Source organism: Propithecus coquereli, unplaced genomic scaffold (genome assembly GCF_000956105.1).
Source record: "Propithecus coquereli isolate 6110/MARCELLA unplaced genomic scaffold, Pcoq_1.0 Scaffold946, whole genome shotgun sequence".
NCBI lineage: Eukaryota > Metazoa > Chordata > Mammalia > Primates > Indriidae > Propithecus > Propithecus coquereli.
In genome coordinates, this window is record NW_012155796.1 from 84,386 (window position 1) to 103,989 (window position 19,604).

A 19,604-nucleotide genomic window follows, 5' to 3' on the forward strand; every position below is an offset into this window, starting at 1 on the left:
CCCCCCGCAGTGCCACATACATAGCACACAGCCCCAGGCAGCACCAATGGGGTGACCCTGTCAGGTGCCCTCAGGGGGTCTGGGAAATGAGACTCCCTCAAGTGTGAGCATTTGTGTGAAGCCTCTCCCTCCCCTGCTAGAGATAAGGCAGATGTGGTTGCCCTTTAAGAGATATTAAATGCTTTTATTTTCCATATTAAAAATCAGTATTTTTAATATTAAAACAGCGCTAATTTTAACAAAATGACAGAAAACCCCCCCATGGTACAATCTACAGGGAAACCCATCCTGACCACTCCCCTCCACACACACAACTGACTGGGCCTGGGGTGTAGGTGCCTAGCAGGGTTCCCAGTCACATCCACGCACACGTGTGCACTCATGCACAGGCCAGGGGGCGGTCCAGGAACAAGTACCAAAATAGTTTTAGAAATGACTGTCCCGCCCAGGCATTAGAAAAATACTCTTTGCAAAGGGAGGGAAAGGACGGTGTGGAGTGGGAGGTGGCACAGGGTGCTGGGCCCCACCTGTCCTCTCCCTGAGGCAGCAGCCCCCAGGGCAGCCAACTGCCTATAGGAGGATGCAGACTCCTGGGCCCACACTCCAGGGCTGGCCCTCAGTAGGGACAGGATGGCAGGTCCCACTGGAGCCCACAGGTTAGCAGGTGTAGATCTATGTTAAGGGGCCAGGCAGGAGCCAGGGATCCAGGACCCTAGCTCCAAGCAGGACAGCAGTAGTTTGGGATAGTTCTGGCCTTCCTGGAAGAGGGAAAGAAGAGGGATCAGGAGGTTAGGGAGGCCCAGAGGGCAGGCACAGCCCTTCTGTGACAGCCTGAGATGGGCTTGATGAGTCTCTTAAGCTGGGTATCCAAGCACAGGACCACACACAACCCACTGAGGCCAGGGAGGGTGCCAGACGAAAAGGGAGCCAGAGCTGTCTGTGCCCAGTGCAGGGTGGGGCTGTGGCTGCTGGTCAGGTGGATGGAGGCACGAGGCAGCAAATGGGGTGGGCAGATCTGTGGGCCCACGTTGACACAGCCAGGAGCAAGTCACTCTCCAACTGGGCTCAGTGGCAGGACCTGACCTTGTGTACCTCAGTAATCTCACCTGTGAAATGGGCTGGCCAAACTAGCCCCCCCCCCCGCCCCAAATTGCTGCCACCTGTAAGTGGTTTAATCTAATTTTGTTCCATCTACTGCCCATGACATGCAAGGAATGATGGGCTGGCCCTGCTTTTCTAATACCCAACTATGAAAATTACATTTGTTTGAGCCCCTAAAGCCCCCCGTCAGGACATCCCGTGGAAGGCAGCAGGTTTCAGGGAGTGCCAGTGTTCCAGGTACAAGACCAGGGTGGGGGCAGGGCCTGACGGGTGGAGGCTACTCAGTAGTGAGGACGAGGTGGACCCAGGGCCCCACCCCTGCAGCACCTCATTTGATCAGGATGGCACAGGCCCGGGCCTCATCTTCCGCCAGGTTCCTCAGATTCTTCTCCGATTCCTCTGAAGAGCTACAGGATGGGGGCAGTGATCAGAGGGTAGGGGTGGGGGAGCCTCTGGCAGCCCTGGGAGGGAGGCCAGGGAGACGGGGCAGCCCCTCACCCACTCGCTGGCCTCACCCCAGGAAATCCTTCACATCCTCCACTGTGACATCTCCTGTTGTGTCCAGCGTGGTGTCAGCGCTGGTGGCCGAGTCGACGGACATGGGTGAAAGCATGGCCTCCAGTGGCTCTGAGGTGTCTGCAGGGAGGAAGTGATAAGCCCCTGCCAGGACTCCTCTGTACCTGGGGGCCTGGGGACATAGACCCAAAAGCAGCCCACAGTGGGATGTGGCACCAACAGGCACACGCTCAGCCCTCTCCTGCCCAGCTTCCAGCCTTGGCTCAGCTGCTGCCCCCTGCAGAGGCCTGCCCTGAACCTGAGCTGTGCGTCCTGACTCCCTCCCCAGGACACCATCAGGCCAGGCAGGGCTTGCCCCCATCTCATGCTCCCTTTACCGGTTCCCTTGCTGTGGGCTGGATCTGGGCTCCCGTCGCAGCTCTGTGGGGCCAGGATGATGCTCGGGGTCCCGTTAGCCTGGCTCAGCTTGGGTGACTCTCGGAGCCTGTAGCTAGAGAGAGAGGGCCGTGATGGGGACTGCAGGGACGTGCTTTGAGGCTGTAGCACTAGATCCCCACCCTCCCACGCCAGAGCCCGGGGAACAGACAGGAGATATAACAGGGAGGGCAGATCAGGGGTGGGTTGAGACCTGGCCCTGGCCACAGCCACTGGGCTAGGGGCTGCCCCTCCACACCTGGCCCGGGTGGCATTGCGGGGCCAGCTGATGTCCAAAGAACAGAGTGGCTCCGTGATGTTCCGGGCACTTAGGGAGAAGCGTTCGAATTCTGACGGGGAAATCAGGTAAAAGCCTGGGCATGCAGGAGAGGAGTGAGGAGTGCAGTTAGGAGGTGTGACACCAACCACAGCCCCTCAGCTGGTCCCCTCCTGGCACGTGCTAGTGGGCCTTGCTAGGCCCCACCTGGAATGCTTTCTGCTGACTCCACTCCCAAGCAATTCTCCTGGCCTCTCCTGGCTTGACTCAGGCAGCCTTCCCCAACACCCCTGCCCCACCTCACCCTGGCCATGGCGCGTGAAGACACATGAGGCAATGCCACTGATGTCCTCCTTCCGGATACAGGAGTAGTGCACTTGGGGTCGCAGGCCAGGCACCGAGAAGACATGGACGTCACCCAGGTTGGTGAGGCAGGCCAGGCAGGTCTCAGCATAGTCCTCGCAGGCCACACTGGCAAACGTGGCCAGTGCCACCTTGCGTACTCGACAGCCTTCATGGGCTGTCAGCTTGAACTTGGTCTTGGCACTCACCTTGGGCAGTGTGAACACCTGGTGGCAGGCAGCCAGTGAGCACACAGCCTGGCCCTATTCTTGCCCCAGGCCCCTCACCCTCACAGCTGCTGGCCTGCCACCCCCCACCCCAAAGCCCAGCTTGCCCTGCAGGCCTCAATCCCAACCTGCGCCCTGGGCCATACTGCCTCCCCTGCCTGTGTACCCTGCCGCCCCCTTGCTCAGGCTGGCCTTCCCCTCCTGCATCCTCCATGCTCGACCTAAGCTTCAGGCTGTACCCCAGAAACCTCCCAGGCCCCCTCTCCACGTGTGGCATGCTCACTCACACATGGTCCCCTAAGGTTATGTCTGGTATCCCCACCAAACCATGAGTTCCTCTAAGACAGAACCCCTGGGACTGGACTCAGGGGTCCCAGCGGGGTACACGAGCCTTGTGGGGTACAGTGAGATAGGAGGATCTTAGGAGAACTCAGCAGACTGGGGGGACATCAGGGTTCTTGGCAGGGAGTCTCTGCTGGCTGGAGGTGTTTCCAAGGAGGAGGAGGATCATGGAGCGTCTCAGCAGGTGGGGGATACAGGAAGGGTGGGGGGGTTCTGGAGGGTCCAATGGTGTCCTTGAGGTGCGGGACTCCACAGCCCACACAGCTCACCTTGAACTGCTCCTCAGATGCGATGAGCACAGCGTGACCGCCCTGCATGTCAGGTGCTTGAGCCAAGTCCCGCGAGGCTTCATAGGGCTCGGGCAGTGGGCGGCCGCGCCCATCCAGCACGGCAATGGCCACCACGGGCGCCCGGTGCATCAGCTGCACCTCCTTGCCCAGCACGGCCTCCACTGCCCCCTCGGGCCGCTTCTCGCTGCCTGCCGCTGCTGCCACCGGCACCTCCAGCGCGTAGGCAAACACGGAGCCCGAGTTGGTGCCTGCCCACATGGTGGGCCCGTGGTGGGCAGCTGCAAGGGACGACTCTGTGAGGAGGGTGCTCCCTGCAGGCTGGGCATTTCCCCTGCAGCCTCCCCACACACTGCAGGTCCTTTCCGCCTCTCCTGCACCTCCACTTCCTAACTGTGATACCCCGGGACTCAGGACTGGTTCCCTCCTGTCCCATGCCAGCCTCCCCAGTGACTTCAACCTCTTGGCCTGAGACACCAGCTCTTATGCTGCAGACTCCAGTCGAGGCCCCAGATGCAGCCCTTCTGCAGACGCACGAGCAGCCTCTAGGGCACCTGCACAGGATGTCAGCAGGCACCCACAACAGACCCTGCTCCCTGCAGGCTGCACCCTGAGCCCCGTCTCAGTAAATGCAGCTCTGTCCTTGTCACTCATGCTCCAAACCCTGGAAGTCCCTGATTCTCCTCTCTACCTTACACGGCCCAGCACTAGACCTGTCATCAGCCCGGGAATCAGGGCCTCGCCCCACAGGGCGCCCCATCTCAGCCCCTGCCTTGCCCCTCCTTCTTCGGCGTTCCTGAAAGGCAGCCAGAGGAAGCCTTTTCAACACAGAAGACAACAGGCCTGGGGCAAAATACGCTGAGGCCACTCAGGACGCCCCCTGGCCCTGCCCTGCCCTGCCTATGTGAGCCAAACCTCTGGGGAGCAACATTTAGTGGAGAATCAAAACTGAACCCTACAGGAGCAGGGGTGGACCTGGATGTTCCCACTTTGCACCTTGATGACTGAGGGACCTACACAACCACCACAGCTTTGAGGTGAAAAACCACCGAGCAACTCAGAAAATGACACGCCAGACAGGAGCCCTGGCCAGCCATGAACCTGAAACCATCAGCTTCCTCACAGAGATGGCGGAACAAACTGAAAACCTTGGGCCACTTCAGCCATGTGCAGACAGTGAGAAAATCTACAGGACAAAGACCCTTGGCAAATAAATGACATCAGAAAGGGGGCCTGTGGACCAAGCAGGAGATGAGACTCAGGAATTAGCGTCAGCTCTACAGGGCATGACGTGGCTTATTGGTAACGTCTGTCAGACACACGCTTGGGCTTTTGCTTCAAAGAGCCCACGAGATAACACAGCAGAGTGTGGGTGGGACAGGCTTCAGCTGCAGCGCACCGGCGGCAGCAGGTGAGACACGAGGGCTGACCGTGACCCTCTCCCTATTTTTGTGTATCTTTGAAATTCTCAAGTTAAAAAACAAACAAACAAACAAACAAATCAATCAATGACTTAATCAACACACCCAGGCCTTTCCGGGGCTCCAAAGCCACTCAGAATCGAAGCCGGTCCCCAGCGTGGTGGGCAGCCCCAGCGCCTCTGAGCTACCTCCTCGGCACTAACTGGCTCCACTCTAGCCAAGGGCCGGGCAGCTCCTCACACACACGCCCACCGTGGGGCACGGGCCAGTGTGGCTCCTTGTTGTCCCCCAGGCCTTGGGCTCCCTCCTCCAGGCTCGCTCACCAACCCCTCACTATCTGTCCCCCACAACCCCAGTGGGACTGTGGGTGGCCCAGCACACAGGAAGCGCTCAGTGATTTTGAACCTCCTGAAGGTCCAGTCGCCCCACTGTCCCCACCAACACCCATCTCCTGGATGGCCAACTGAGGCCAACCTCCCCAGCCCCTCCCCGCCCTGGCCTCACCATCTCGAAGGAACGTGTCGGCAAAGTAGAGGCAGCGCACAACACCCGAGAGGGAGTCATCCGCAGAGCGGGGCTCGATGCGGCGCTGCACGGGTGTCATCTCCACGTCATGGGGGCAGGCTTGTTCAGCCAGCTGCGCGTTGGCCTCCTGCAACTGGAGGGGTGGGGGGCTCCTGAACACCGTCTCCCCTGCACCCCAGCTGCTCACCTTGCCTGACACCCCACATCCCATCACTATCCCTCCACCACCCTGCCTAGCTCACCCTATCCCTCCTGACGGCCCAGAGGCTGCAGGGAAAGGAGCACCGTGAGGTGAGCAGCCCCCAGGGTCCCAAGCCAGGACCAGAGCATGGCTCCCAGGCAGTCTGCCCCAGCTCACCTTGCTGTTGGCATTAGCAGCCCGCTTCTTGCCAGAGACACGGCTTTTGCGGATGCGCCGGAAAGACTGGCGCAATGACTTCTTAAGTGACTTCACCCGGGAGAGTGGCCCCTCCATGGCCAGGGAGTCGTTGGGGTGAAGAGTGCACCTGAAGGCAGGCAGGGGCTGGTCGTGCTACAGAGCAGCCTCCTAGAGCAGCCACCACTCCAGCTGAAGCCCAAGCCCCCGTGGCACTGCCCCATGGACCCACCAGCTGGTGGTACTTAGAACGTCCTTTATGGAGCTGCCAGGTTATTTCTTACCAGATGATGGAGGTTACAGGGGCTTTAAAAATCACCCCACCTTTGCCACACCAAACCTTACAAGGGGAAACGGAGGCCCAGATCCCATTTCACGTGGGAGGGGGCTCCAGCTGCCCACAGCCCCTGCTCCACACACCTGGCTAGCACAGGGCTCTTGCGCTGGTAGTCGAAGAGGCCAAAGCCATGACTGGTGCCAAAGGCCACAAGGCCCCACTCAGTGTGGAGCGTGACAGCAGTGACAGCGGCTGGTGGCAGGCACTGCACCAGCACACGGGGCTGGAAGCCAGCAGCCCAAGGCAGCAGTCCCGTGCGCGGACTCAGTCTCTCGTGGCCCTTCCACGTGAAGCCCTCGCGGTCCTGGAGGAGGTCCACACTGGCCAAGCTGACCACGTGCTCCGAGGGCACGTCGCTGAGCTCCAGCACCAGCACCTGAGCCCACGCCGGGGTAGAGGGAGGGTCAGCGCAGAGGTGGGGGCCACCCTGGGCCCACCCTAGCCTGCGGCTTTAGAAACACGGCACCAGCCACTGACTGCCCAGGACTAACTTCAGTTCATCCACTGAATAAGCACCTACTCAACATCTACTGTATACCAAAGTCCTTGCTGAGCACCAAGGAACACAGTGGTGACCAAGATCCCTGCCTCCTAGAGGTAAGTACCCACCCCTCCCATTTAGGGAAAAGCACACATTCAGAAGTATCTGTTTACCATGTGAGTGCCAGAGGCACAGCAATGAGCTATGTTCCTGCCCCTTCCCCAACCTTCCATGGTTCCCCCAGCAAGAGCCTGACTCAGAGCCCCCAGTGATGGGCCCACTTCCCATTGTCCCTGCCCCAGCCAGCCCCACCTGGAGCCCCCTTCCCACCTCTGGGCTTCAGCCTGTGCCAGTCCCTCTATTTCTCCTCCAGAAAGCCCTCCCTGACACCGCCAATCCAGGGGATGCCCAGTCCTACCTGGCCTGCAGTGCCAGCCACCACCATCTGGGCTGTGTACTTGCAGAGCGTGACCTTCTGCACACCGAGCCGGGGATCATCACTGTAGGGGTCAAAACAACCCACCTGCGGGGATGGGATGGGGTGATGTCACTGGGCAGAGCTGGGACCAGCTCCTCAGGCCCAGGGGAAAGGGGTCCACCTTGCGGAAGGGCGGCCAGTCATCCTCGGCAGTCTGGGCCAGGCTGTCAGCATGCTCACAGTCCGTCTGGAAGAGGCCAGCCGTGCTCAGCTTGTAGAGTGGCCGTAGTGCCACGCCTGAGGCATCCCAGAACCGTACAGTACCGTCCTCGTGGCTGCAAGGAGGGCAGGTGTCAGGGCCACCCCTAGGTCTCTGGGTAGCTTGCACACCCCTCCATCCATTCAACCAGTGACCACTCACTGAGCACTTACTGCACATGCCAAACACCAAATCCTACTGCATGCAACAAGCAGTAGGCACCTACTGTATAGGAGAAACACATACTAAATATCTACTGTATGCCAGGTCACATGCACCACACGCACCACGGCCCTTCAAACAGAGTGGGAAGGTATGGAAATGATCACCCTAATGAATAGGAGATGGCAGAGAGGGATGCGCAGAGAAAAAAGGACCATGTCGGTTCTACCCCCACTGGGAGGCACAGAGCACAGAGCAAGGGATCCCAGGAGGAGGAGCAAGGGATCCCAGGAGGAGGAGCCAGCTATGGTGGGAGGAGGCCACACAGGCAGAACAGCAGGGCAACTGAGGAGCCCAGGAGGAAGCAGGGAGTGGGGGAGGGGAGGAGTAGACAAATGTAGGGCGCAGCCTCGGGACACAGATGCAGAGCACAAGCAAGGGCTGCCGGGCACCAGTGGGAGCCCAGAACCAGGGCAAGAGAGGGTTGTCAGTCTGTGGGGCTGGTTAGGACCCACCCCAGCAGTCCTGAGCACGCTGGAGTCAGAGGCCTGAGGGTCCCCAGCACAGAAGGGAGGGAGGGACAGGGCAGGAAGTCAGGGCCTGAGTCATCGGGCACGTCAGCGCCCGCCAGGCCCAGGTCGGGCTCTCTAGCACCTGCCCCGGGCAGCTCACCGTGGGCCAGCCCAGATTTTCCGGTCCCAGGGCAGGCAAGCTGGGTGGGTGGAGCCCTGGGGCTTGTTGGAGCTCAGTTCTAGGCCAAAAGGTATAGCAGGGTGGGGCCTCAAGCCAGGGTCTAGGGAGGTTTTATCCCAATCCACCCTGGGCGAGGGGGATAACACAGTCCCGCCAGGGGCCATGCCTGAGTCTCCTGGCAGCTCAGTGCCCACCAGACCCGAGACGGGCTTTCCCACACTGGTGAGGGGAACCCCAGGCCTAGTAGGTACAGAGTCTCACTCACCTACATACACGCGCACACACGCACCTCACAGTTGTGTCTGCCTTACCCAGTCAGCAGCAGCCCTCGCTGTGATGGCTCCTGGGCCAGGTTCCGGCCCCCAGTGATGGGCCAACTCTAGGAGAGGGAGGCAGAGATATGCACATAAGGTTAAGAGGAACGTCTCTCCCTCTCACCCCTGCATGGCACAGTCCAACCTTCAGGCCTGGACCTGGGCAGTGCCCTCCCCCAGGAACATCCCCCCAACCCGGCACACACCGAGGCACTGGAGGCAGGCTGAGGGCTCTGCTGCTCGCCGGCGCTCACAATGCGGGCCCACAGCTTAGCAGGGACGTTGGCAACATGGGCCGAGCAGGTGATAGCGGATGAGTGCAGTGGGGCCAGGTACGGGGCAGGCACAGCCGGCCAGCCAGGCGTCTGAAGGTCAAGCACCACCAGTTCCTCTTCAAGCAGCACAGCCAAGGCCTGGGGATCATCAAAGTCTGTCGGGGGAGAGACAAGTTGAGCACAGCCACAGGTGGCACAGGGCACCGGGTGGGGCTGGGGGGCAGCACACACACCATCCTCAGGCCGCGTGCTGTGCACTGTGAAGAAGTCGATGATGCGGGAAGTGAAGTCAAGCGTCACCAGCACCTCGGCTCGCAGCACACTCACACAGTGGCGGTCACCATAGCTGGCACGGGGCATGCCACCACTGAAGATGATAAAGTGGCCCCTGCATGCGGAAGGGAGGTCCGTGAGCCTGGAGCCAGCTGGGTCTGAAGCACACACCCCACGGCCCAAGAAGAGCTCACCCTTCCAGCCCCCCAGCCAGACCTGACCCATGCCAGACACCCACACCCTCAACGTACCCGGATTCACAGTTCCGCCACAGAATCTTGTTGATGGCCTTGCAGGGAAAGGGGCCTGGGAGGTGGGACAGCATCAGACTGCACTCACTGGCAGTTCCTCCCATTCTTGCTCTGCCCCCCCACCTCTCTCTTCCTCCCAGCTGCCTCCTGCCTCCTCCAAGGGGAAGGCCCACTGCCCCTCACCATGCCCCCCAGGGAAGTCACCACTTTGCAGATCTGCCTCAGCTTAGCAGCACCCCCCACCAGGGCCAGGCAGCCCTTCTGTCCCCACCTTCCAGCTCAGGCCTCCCCAGCACTCACCGTACGGTGTGGTGGCTACCGTGGGCTGCAGTGCCGGGGAGCTGCCAACATCTGCAGACCAGATGGCATAGCTACCATCACTGTGTGAACTGGTGACAGTACTGCCATCGCGGCCCCAGCACAGGCTCTCCAGCTGCTGTGGGTGGGCAGGGGCAGGAGGATGTGAGCTACAGTGGGTGTGTGCAGGGGGTCCAGGCTGAGGGCGCACGGGCCTCACCCACATACCTGGTTCCCCAGGAAGACATGGTCTACACACCGCGCAGCCTGGTTCCAAATGACCAGCAGGCCCCGGCTGTAGCCAATGAGAATCTTGGTGGGGTCCCGCAGGTGTCCCTGGAGTGACTCCACGGGGCCCAGTGCCTTCCCACACCGGTAGTCGTCGGGCAAGCTGCAGAGGAAGCTCAGGTGAGCAGGTAGAATTTCCTGGGCACAGAGCCAATGCTAAGAAGCCAGCCTGCCTCTCACCTGCGCAGAACCTCATCTGGACCAAGGGTCTGCCCCTCAAGCAGCGTCAGGGTGGTAACATCCAGAAAGAAGACACTGCTGCCCTCAGTGCCCAGGGCTGCCATGTCGCCAGCAGCCACCAGCAGGACCACAGTGACACGCGTGAGGCTAGGCGGGGCGCTGCAGGGAAGGAGGGGAAAGGGTGAGGGTGCGAGCCTGTTCACTTGCTGAGGGGTGTGGAGGGGCTGGGCCACTACTGGTAGCTCATCACCAGCCCCACTGCACTCGCTGGGGCCTACTTATGGAGCCGCCCGGGAAGGGGATGTGTGTCATAATTAGCCTGCTCAATTATTCATCAGGATGTCATCAGGGAGAGGGATAAAATTAGGTTCCCCAGGTCTTGGAGACTGGACTCCCAGCTCCACCCACCCACCAGGTGGGGAAGGCAAGAACCAGGACATGACCCAGGCCAGGACCAGGAGCTCCAGAACAGACAAGGCCCCTCTGAGTCCCACCCAAGAATCCCGCTCCCAGCCCTCTGGATGTCCCCTGACTTTGCAGGAAGGTTCCAGATCACCCCTGCCTGCAGAGACTGGGAGGCCCCAGGAATCCACCCGTGGGTTAGGACTCCCCCATTCCAGTCCAGGGGTAGGGAGGGAGAGGTCCCTATACTCTCACCTGGGGATCTAGGCCCACTTGGTGACACACTGGGGCATGCTGCCAGCACCTCAACAAGCACAGCCTGTGGGACCCTCCATGCCCCTAAACTTGCCTTTTCATCTAGGCACACAATGGCCCATCTCCCACCCCCAATTCAAGGTGCCGGGGAACCCTTATTGATGTCAGCTCAGCTTAGACCCTGCCCCAGGTTCCTAGACACCCTCATCATTGCAGGGAGTGCAGCACCAGGTGTCAGGTCCGAAGATCTTGGTATATAACATATGTATCTCCTGGTGCTCACACCATTAATTACCTGCTCGCCTCAGACTCAGCCAAAACCTCCCATTCAATCCAAAAAGTTCATAAAGCACACCTCAGTCCATACGGGGTCCAACTGCTACAGCCTGAAAACCAGGCCTAGCTCAACGCACCGATACCCTGAACTGTAGCCCCCACTGGCAGCTTCCCGTACCCACCATGCCATTGCACAGCCAGCTCCTGCAGCGCTCCCACCAACAGAATGCCCCTACCCAGCGGCTGGCCCCACCCAAGTCCTCTAGTACCTGGCACCGTCAAAGCCAGGCCGGCTGGGCAGCTGGAAACTGAGTGCTTCCTCCAGGTGGGCGCAGCTGTTATGGTGGATGATCTCCCAGAGATGCAGGCTGCTATCGTCCAGCAGGGTCAGGAGGCGGCCCTGATGGGTGAACAGAAACCAAAACTGGGCTGGCCTGGGGGTGGGGGGGTTGAGGAGTCATGGGGGCTACAGGAGCTGGCTGGTGGGGAGCAGAGGCTCACCTGGCCGGGCAGGAAGTGCATCTGTGTGACAGTGGCTGCGTCACGGTGCAGGCCTGTGAACTCCACCCCAGGTGCACCATAGCTGAAGGTGACAGGTCAAGGGCAGAAACACGCAGGCACAGACTGGGAAACCATGGCATGGGAGACACCCAGGCCTCCTCCCTCCCCAGGACTATTCCAATGGGCCCCGGCCCAGGCCTAACCATCCAGGCATCATCCAAGGCCCAGCAGGGCCCCCTCCCTGAAAAAGCTCCCATCCTGCCCCAGGCTCAGAGTGCAGGGTCCATTCACTCCTGCAAGCTGGGTGCTGCTATGGGACCTTCACTTCATTATCTGTAAAATTAGCTAGTGACTCCCGCCTCATAGGGCTGTTGTAGACTGAGTGAGAATAAATACACACCCAGCAAGCCTGGTCCAGGCCTGGCACCCAGCTGGGGCTCCACTGCAGCCTCATGTGTGTGTCTGTGTGGGCTCTGAGAGCTGGGCCTGGCAGGTGGGGGTCAGGCAGGCCAGATGCAAGGCCAGGCCCTGACAAGGAAGCCTGAGCCCAAGGGAGAATCCAGGCTGCCTCTCCCCGCAGCTTCAGGTCAAACTCCAGCTGTGGACAAGGAAAGTAATCTCCCTCCAAGGCAGGTAGCCAACAACTCTATCTCTGAGGGAGGAGTGACCCCAGCTTGCCCATTTTACAGATGAGCATACAGAGACCTGGAGAGGTCTGGGGACCTGCTTGAAGTGCCCAGTGCCAGTGGCAGAGTCCCAGCAACTTCAGGGTTGATGGTGGATGGCAGAGCCTGAGGGGGCCCCAGGAGGGGGGCTTGGGAGGAGCCAGCCACGTTGCCCTGGTGACAACACAGGAGCTGTTGCCTGGAGCTTGAGCCGAGATCCCCGCAGGAGCCTGGCCGGGAACTCAGAAAACAGGACAAAAGAGGGGGCAGGAGCAGCTAGGCGGGAACCAGGTCGTCAAGGAGATGCTCAGCCTTGCAAGGGGAGGGGCAGCGGCTAGAGACCAGGGCTGGCCCTCTCCAGCCTCAGTTTCCCAACCCCAGGGCCCCAGGCTCTAGAGGTCTGGGGGAAGGAGGGAAGGAAAGGGGGCGCGGGGCCCTGGTCTCCTCTCTGAGGCTCGGTCTCCAGGTTCTTTGTGAGCCTGAGGAGCCAGCACACGAGAGGGACAGCTCGGAGTGTGTAACAGTGAGGCATGTCCCTGTGAGGAAGAGGCCACAGGGACACGCGTGTGGAAGCAACACAGCACCCATGAGGGGTGGGAGCAGCAGGCCAGGAAGCTCTGCTGCCACCCGCACCTTCCCCACCCCCACTGGTGCCTCAGGGGCCCACAGGAGAGGAGAGGACATTCCGGCCCAGCCACACTGCCTGGAGCAGGCCAGAAGCACACAAACCAGAGGCCCACCCCTGCCTGGCCAGTGTCCCCGGCCCTGGGGTGAGGAGACCCCCAACCTATGCGCTCCCTGTTCCAAGCAATGACTCATTTTCTGCTAACCGATGTCCGCCAGGCTACTGAGACGCAGAGGGCCACACGGGAGGGGGAGGGGTGGCAGCCCTCACCAGGCACCCGCCAGCCAGACCCCGAACCTCGGTTTCCCCAGGAGCAGTTGGGGTGGGATTCTCCAGGGCAGGCAAGGAGGCGTTCAGCTGCCTGGCCGCCCCCCACCCCCACCCTGTGCCTACAGGGAAAATGCCCGCTTTGTGCAGCTCACACAGCCCATTGTGCAGCCGCCAGGATCCAGGTGGGGGCCGTGCTGCGCTCACCACGCCGAGCCTGGCACTGCCCCGGCCCCCTTGGCTGAACACACATGTCCACGTTTGTACACATGTGTACACCAGCTCACCAGGGCCCCCAGCCCAGCCACCCTCAGTGGGCACCAGGGCCTGTCTCCCCAGTCACAGTTGCTGGGACAATGGCAGGGTCGCCAAGGTAACTGGCTGGCTGAAACGCAGCAAGGGACAGCTGTGGCCACTGCAAACTGAACAACCCATCACCCTGTCTCCCAGTGAAAGGACCCCATCATCTCTGTGAGGAGTTGTCCCAGGTGCAAAAGCTGGGCCAGCCTCCACCAAGATCCCAGCATTTGCTGCAGCCTCCACAGAAGCCCCCTCTACTGCCTCGCCAAGGCCGGTACTGAGCGCCCACAGAACTGCAAGCAGGTGGTCCCAAAGAGGCCCTGCAAGTCACAGCTACAAAGGATACATCTTGACAGCCCCAGACCTGGTGCCGATGGCCATGATGCGAAGTTCAGGGTCAAAGGCCAAGGCGCTGGGCTGGTTGGGGAAGCCATGCTCCACAGTCTGCAGGGATGGGGGGAGGAGAGGGCTGTGAGGGGGGACGGCCTAGGTGCAGCTGCCCCCAGCCCACCTGGAGGCCCACTCAGAGGCAGCCTTCAGGCTCTGCCGCTGACACACTGGAGCAGGAGCCAGGACCGCCTGTTCTTTATGCCTGTGTCAACAGTGAAATGGGTGACAGCTCCTCCAGTCGATGGGGAGGTGGCTGAGTCCCTGGGCGTCCCCATGGCTCTACTGTGGGCATAGCCCACAGAGGCCCTCCCCTCACAAGTCCCCGATCCCCTCAACGTCTGTGTCGACCCCGGTTCTAGCAACAAAAAGGGAGAACAAGGCTTACGGAGGCACAGGTGCTGACAAGGACCCCGCCTGCCCCATGGAGGGCACAGAGGCACAAACTGAATCCTGGTGAGGAGCCATGCCACCTGGGGTCCCATGTGAAGTCCGGGGCACTCCCCAAACACAGGCCAAACATTGAGGTCTGAGGTGAAGAGGCAATGCCCAGGATCAGCTAGGCAGAGGCTCTTGACTCCCCCCAGAGACAAGGAGAGACTGAGGCCCAGAGAGAGGTAGCTTCCTGCTGGCCCTGAAGGTGTCACCTACCTCCCTACCTGGAAACAGCTGGACAACACGATGCCATGCCTATCAGCAGTGCAATGGGCACGGTGTTAAGGGGGCTTGCGCACCAGGGTGTTGACAGAACAGCTCCCCCCACCTGCTCCTCTGCTCCTTATGAGGCCAGTCCCAGCCCGCTGTGGCCCCTTCCCCACCTGCCACGTGCTTGCTCCCACTCCTTCCTCTGGCTGGGCTCACCCACTCAAGGAGTTCCTACTCATCCCCCAGGGCCTAGCCAGGAGGGCCCTCCTGGGGAGCCTGCACACTTGGGCCCTAGCCATGTCCTGAACACTAGTGAGGGATGCCCCCATGTGTGCCACAGATGACTCCTGACCCACCACCTCAAAAAGTCACACATTTCTAAGAACCCAGTCCCCAGCCTGTCACCCCAACCTCCCTCTGTGCCTCAGCCCAACCGAGCAGAGACTGAGCCCTCTGGGCAGCTGGCTTGGCCAAGGCCTGGCTGTTTGGCCTTGGGCTAGTCATAATACTCTCCAAGCCTCAGTTTTTCCATCTGGGGACTGGGGACAGTGATCCCACCCGAGGACAGACTTAGCCATTTGGCTGGGGAGATGGGAGGAGCTTCCCTTTCCCACCAACACTGCCGCACCCATGCTGGACCTGACCTTTCTATCCTGTCCCCTTGCCTACGGCCAAGTGTCCAGAGACAGGGTGCATGACACACCTGCATCGCAAACCCCCACAGCTCTGAAGTGGCCCCCACCTGGCTCCCCACTTTAAAGAGGAAGGAGAGAAGATTAGGTCCTCTGTCCAGCATCTGCTTCCCTCACACCCCAAGCCCTACCCATTTCTGGGCCCCATCGGCTCAGCTTCAACACACACTCAAAAGGCACCCTTCTCACACCCTACCGGCCCTGCCCTGCTCTAGGCCCCACCATCGGTCCCCACACAGAGGCTGGTGCGATCCCGTGAAAACCACGGTCAAGTCCTCCTCCCTCCTCTGCTCAGGATCCTCCTCAGGCTCCCAGATCACCCAGAGTCACCACCTGGCCCGTCTCTGGCTTCATCTCTCACCCTCCCCCGGCTTGACTTCAGGCCCAACACCCTTTTGCTTTCACCCCATTCACTAGGCAACTCCTGCCTCAGGGCCTTTGCATCCACTGTCCCTTTGCTTGGACTGGCTTCACCCGGCACTCCCATAGCAGGCGCCTTCTCTGCTCAGGATTCACTCCTCAGAGAGCCCCCTAACTCGCCCTGGCTGTATGCAGCAGCCCTCCCTGGCTGCACCTCCACACCCTCACCCTACTTTATTTTACCCACAGCACTGACCACCATCCAAACTACTACATATTCTACTTTGTCTCCCTCACTAGCACATCAGCCCCCTGAGCAAAGACATATTTGTCCCTCTGGGTGATATTTGTCACTGCTGTGTCCCCAGCACCTAGGAGACCTCACACATAGCTGAGGCTCAGTATCAGTGCACATTCCAAAGACAACTTGTGAGCTGGGCTGGGATTTGAATCCAAGACTCAAGAGTCCAAAGTGCATGCTCACTTCTGACCCGCATCCTTCTCTCCAGACTCAGGAATCCGGGGCCTATTCCCTAGGGATCACATACCAACCCCCTTTAGTGACCAAACCCCTTCCCCAAGACCACCCCCCTTCCAACACCATTGCTGCCCACTCAGAAGAGGGCCGCATCCTCCTCAGCAGAGAGCCCTCACTTTCCCCAAACCCATGTATCTCCAGGGGCCACTGCACTCCCCAATTCCACATTTAGCCCTGGGCCTGTCCCTGGCCTTGCTTCTCTTTTCGCCTCACAGAGGCCACCCTCATAGCCACCCCAGCACAGGAAGAGGCATCACTAGGGGGGCCCCTGAGCACCAGCCTCCCCTCTGGGCCCCTCTCAAGTCCCTGGCAGGTTCTCAGCCACCAAGTCTGAGAGGCCAGACAGCATACCCCCCCACCGCCCCGCCTCCGCCTCCACCTCCACCTCAGACCTCCGTAGAGAAACCTGAGCCTGCCATGAGACGTCCCAGTGCCTTGGCCATTCCAGAACCAGCCAACCCAGAGCTTCCTCCACGACAAGACTCACAGCAGCCCAGGGCAAGTGCCATGAAATCAGCTCAGGACCGCAGCAGCCCTTCCAAAAATCCCAGCCCCTCAAAGCACTGACAGAGGAACTCAAGGACGTCAAAGTGGCCCTGGCTTGCTCCGAGACTTTGGGCAAATCATCATCCCCTCTTGAACCTCAATTTTCTCACGTGTATGATGGAGATGGTAACTCTAATTGCAAAAAGCACTGAGAGGCTCTGCCATTAGGGGTCTCTGAAGTAAAACTGAGCACAAAATCAACCCCTCCACCCCACCCTGGGAGTAACTAGCAGGGGGCAGGCTGGGACCTCAATCTAACACACATTAGTGCAAGGGAAGGCAGCCCCTGTCCCATGGCTTCTCCTGCCCCACCCAGGGAAGAAAAGAACAGCCCTCAACCCCTACTCTGCCTTGGTGCAAAGTGGCAGGACAGCTGGCCCAGGTAGTATAGAGAGCCAGAGCCAATAGCAGGGAGGAAAGTGGCTCCATTTCGCAGCGAGGGAAACTGAGGCCCTACATCTGAAGTGCTGTTGAGTACACAGCCAGGCGTGTCCCTGGGACTTGCAGACCCCTGCAGAGCCTGGGGCAATGGCGGAGGGAGGAGAGGCTCCTCAAAGAAATTTCCCAGCCCCACCCCTCCACTCCTCTGGCCCGCCTGGGTGTGAATGCAAAATAAACGGGGCCCAAGACTGTCCCAAGGGCCCAAAGAAAAAGGATAAAGACAGAGAGTGAGAGACAGAGAAACCCAGGAAGAGAGAGAAAGAGAGAATTGAGAGGCAGAGAGATAAAGGGGAACAGAAAAAGAGACAGAGCAGAGAGATATGCAGAGATACACAGGGACAGAGGCAGAGACACCCCACAAACACAGACTGCAGAGAGGGAGACGGTCAAAGAGGGAGAGAGCGGGACAGAGACCCAGAGAGATGCAGGGTCGCACAGAGATACAAGAGATCTGAAGACCCAGGCAGGCAGAGAGCCGTGCAGAGCCAGGGCCAATGAGGCCCACAGAGATCCAGGGAGCAGACGCGGAAAGTCAGCGAGAGACCCAGAGCCATCTGGATTACGAGAGCGGAGGAGGGGAGGACGCGAGCAGCGGGGCCCACCGCGGGGGAGCCCGGCGCGGCCCCAGCCCCGCGCGCCAGCCGGGCGCCCCCTCCCCCCGGGCCCGACGTGGCTCCGGCCCCGGGTCCTCAGCTCGAGCCCCCTCCCGCCCCGGCCCGGGCGGCCGCCGCACCTTGTTGAAGGCGAAGAGCTCCTGCTTGAGCTTCTCCCGCTGCGGGTCGGCGCCCTGCCGCCGGAACCGAAACTTCATCATCTTGCGCCCGGCTGCCGGCGCCGCGCCCGCCACCGCCGCCCGCAGGATGCGCCGCGCGGCCCCGCTGGTCCTGAGGCGCGGGCGGGGCGCCAGGCTGCCGGGCGCGGGCGCGCGGGGCCGGGCCTCACGGGGGGTGGACGCGGGGCGTGACGGACGCGCCGCCCGACCAATGAGGGCGCCCGCCGTGCCGCCCGCCGGGTCCAGCCGGCCAGACAATGGGGAGGGCAGGGCCCCCGGGCTCGGCCGGGCTCGCCAAGGGACGCCCACCGAGCATGCGCCGCGGCGCGGGGCCTGCCGGGACTTGTAGTCCGCGAGTCAGGGTCCCAGAGTGGGCGGCTGAGGACATGCGTTGGGGGGCCCCTGGCGTGTGTTCGCGGACTTGGAGGAGGCTTTTACCCCCTTCAAAGAGCGAGCTGCGTGCACATTCTTGTCATGGGGCAGCCCTGTCCCAGAAGAACTCTAACCAGAAAACTCCCTGGCCCCTCTGAGCCTCAGTTTTCCCATCTACGCCATTGGTCAGGTGATTACCAAGTTTCTATTTTACCAGTTTCCCAAGACACCACTTTATCTGTTCCCCAGAGCACCTCCCACCGCCGTGCTTTTGCCTTGGCTGTGTGGTCAGTCAGGAATTCTCTCCTCAGCCCCCAGGGAACTCCTACACATCCTTCAGGACCCAAAGCAAAAGGCTCTCTGTCACAGCACATGGGATTCTTCTTCTTCTTCTTTTTTTTTTTTTTTGAAACAGAGTCTTGCTCTGTCACTCTGGCTAGAGTGCCTTGGCATCAGCGTAGCTCACAGCAACCTCAAACTCTTGGGCTTGAGCAATCCTCCTGCCTCAGCCTCCCTAGTAGCTGGGCCTATAGGTGTTATGCCAGGACACCTGGCTAATTTTTCTATTTTTAGTAGAGACGGGGTCTCACTCTTGCTCAGGCTGGTCTTAAACTCCTGGCCTCAAGGGATCCTGCCACCTGGGCCTGCCAGAGTGCTAGGATCACAGGCGTGAACTACGGCGCCCGGCCACATGGGATTCTTATGAGTGGCATCAGCAAAAGAAAGACACAGGGACCCAGCAAAGGGAGAGGGCCCTTCCACAGGAGGTGGCTTGGATTTGGACTTTTCTGAAATGAGGGAAGGGCCTCCCTTCCACTGGAACAGTGTATAAACAAAGCTGTGCCCCGCCCCCACGCCCAGAGGGACTGTCCCCACCCACCTCCCTGGACTTCTTTTCTCATCTGGACAATGGCCTCCAGGCTGAACCTTTCCTTCCAGGCTGAGGATGGGCTGCCCTGGGTCAGAGCTGGGGCTGGGTGAGGCCCCAACCCCACCAGCTGTGTAAAGGGAGGAGGGGTTGACCTCTGACCCCCAGGCAGCTGCCAAGCAACAGGGGCTTGTCTGTCCCCCTCCACCCACGCCCAGCGCTGCTTGGCCCTTGCCGAGAGTTGGCGCTGGATCCGGAAGAGGGGCGGGTGGGGGGCCAGAGGTGATAGGAAGGAAGACAAGATGGTGAACAACAAAGGGTATAAGTGCGTACTGTGCGGCAGACACTATTCAAAGCCCTTTTCTGATTTCAACTGACTTAATGTTCTCAACAGTTCCATGAGGGAGACAACAATATTATCCCAGTTTCACAGGAGAGGAAGCTGAGAAAGGCAAAGGAAGCTGGGCAAAGGCACGGGGGTCTTTAGCTGTGGGCAGAGCTGGCCAGACTGAGGAGGAGCAGCCCACCCCACACCCAGCTCAAGCAGCTGAGAGGTCTGGGTTCTGATCCTGGTCCTGCCTCACACAGAAAGTGTTAATTAGCCTGGGCAACACGGCAGAACTGTCTCTACAAAAA

At 60.4% G+C, this 19,604-nt stretch overlaps 1 protein-coding gene across 1 annotated transcript; it reads right to left on the reverse strand.

Moving 5' to 3' along the window:
- Positions 1–490: 490 nt before the first annotated feature.
- On the reverse strand, positions 491–17,859 carry LLGL1 (lethal giant larvae homolog 1 (Drosophila)). The gene is made up of 23 exons (XM_012664973.1): positions 17,690–17,859; positions 13,694–13,791; positions 11,491–11,572; positions 11,259–11,389; positions 10,057–10,215; positions 9,817–9,979; positions 9,592–9,727; positions 9,292–9,346; positions 9,001–9,155; positions 8,699–8,922; positions 8,490–8,557; positions 7,246–7,399; positions 7,065–7,169; positions 6,249–6,541; positions 5,811–5,958; positions 5,432–5,585; positions 3,489–3,787; positions 2,613–2,877; positions 2,291–2,405; positions 1,995–2,107; positions 1,617–1,737; positions 1,429–1,508; positions 491–758 (listed from the first exon to the last, which is right to left on the reverse strand). Exons 1-22 carry the CDS (start codon positions 17,768–17,770, stop codon positions 1,430–1,432), a joined length of 3,198 nt encoding a protein of 1,065 aa, XP_012520427.1. The 5' UTR covers positions 17,771–17,859; the 3' UTR covers positions 491–758; position 1,429.
- Positions 17,860–19,604: the final 1,745 nt, after the last annotated feature.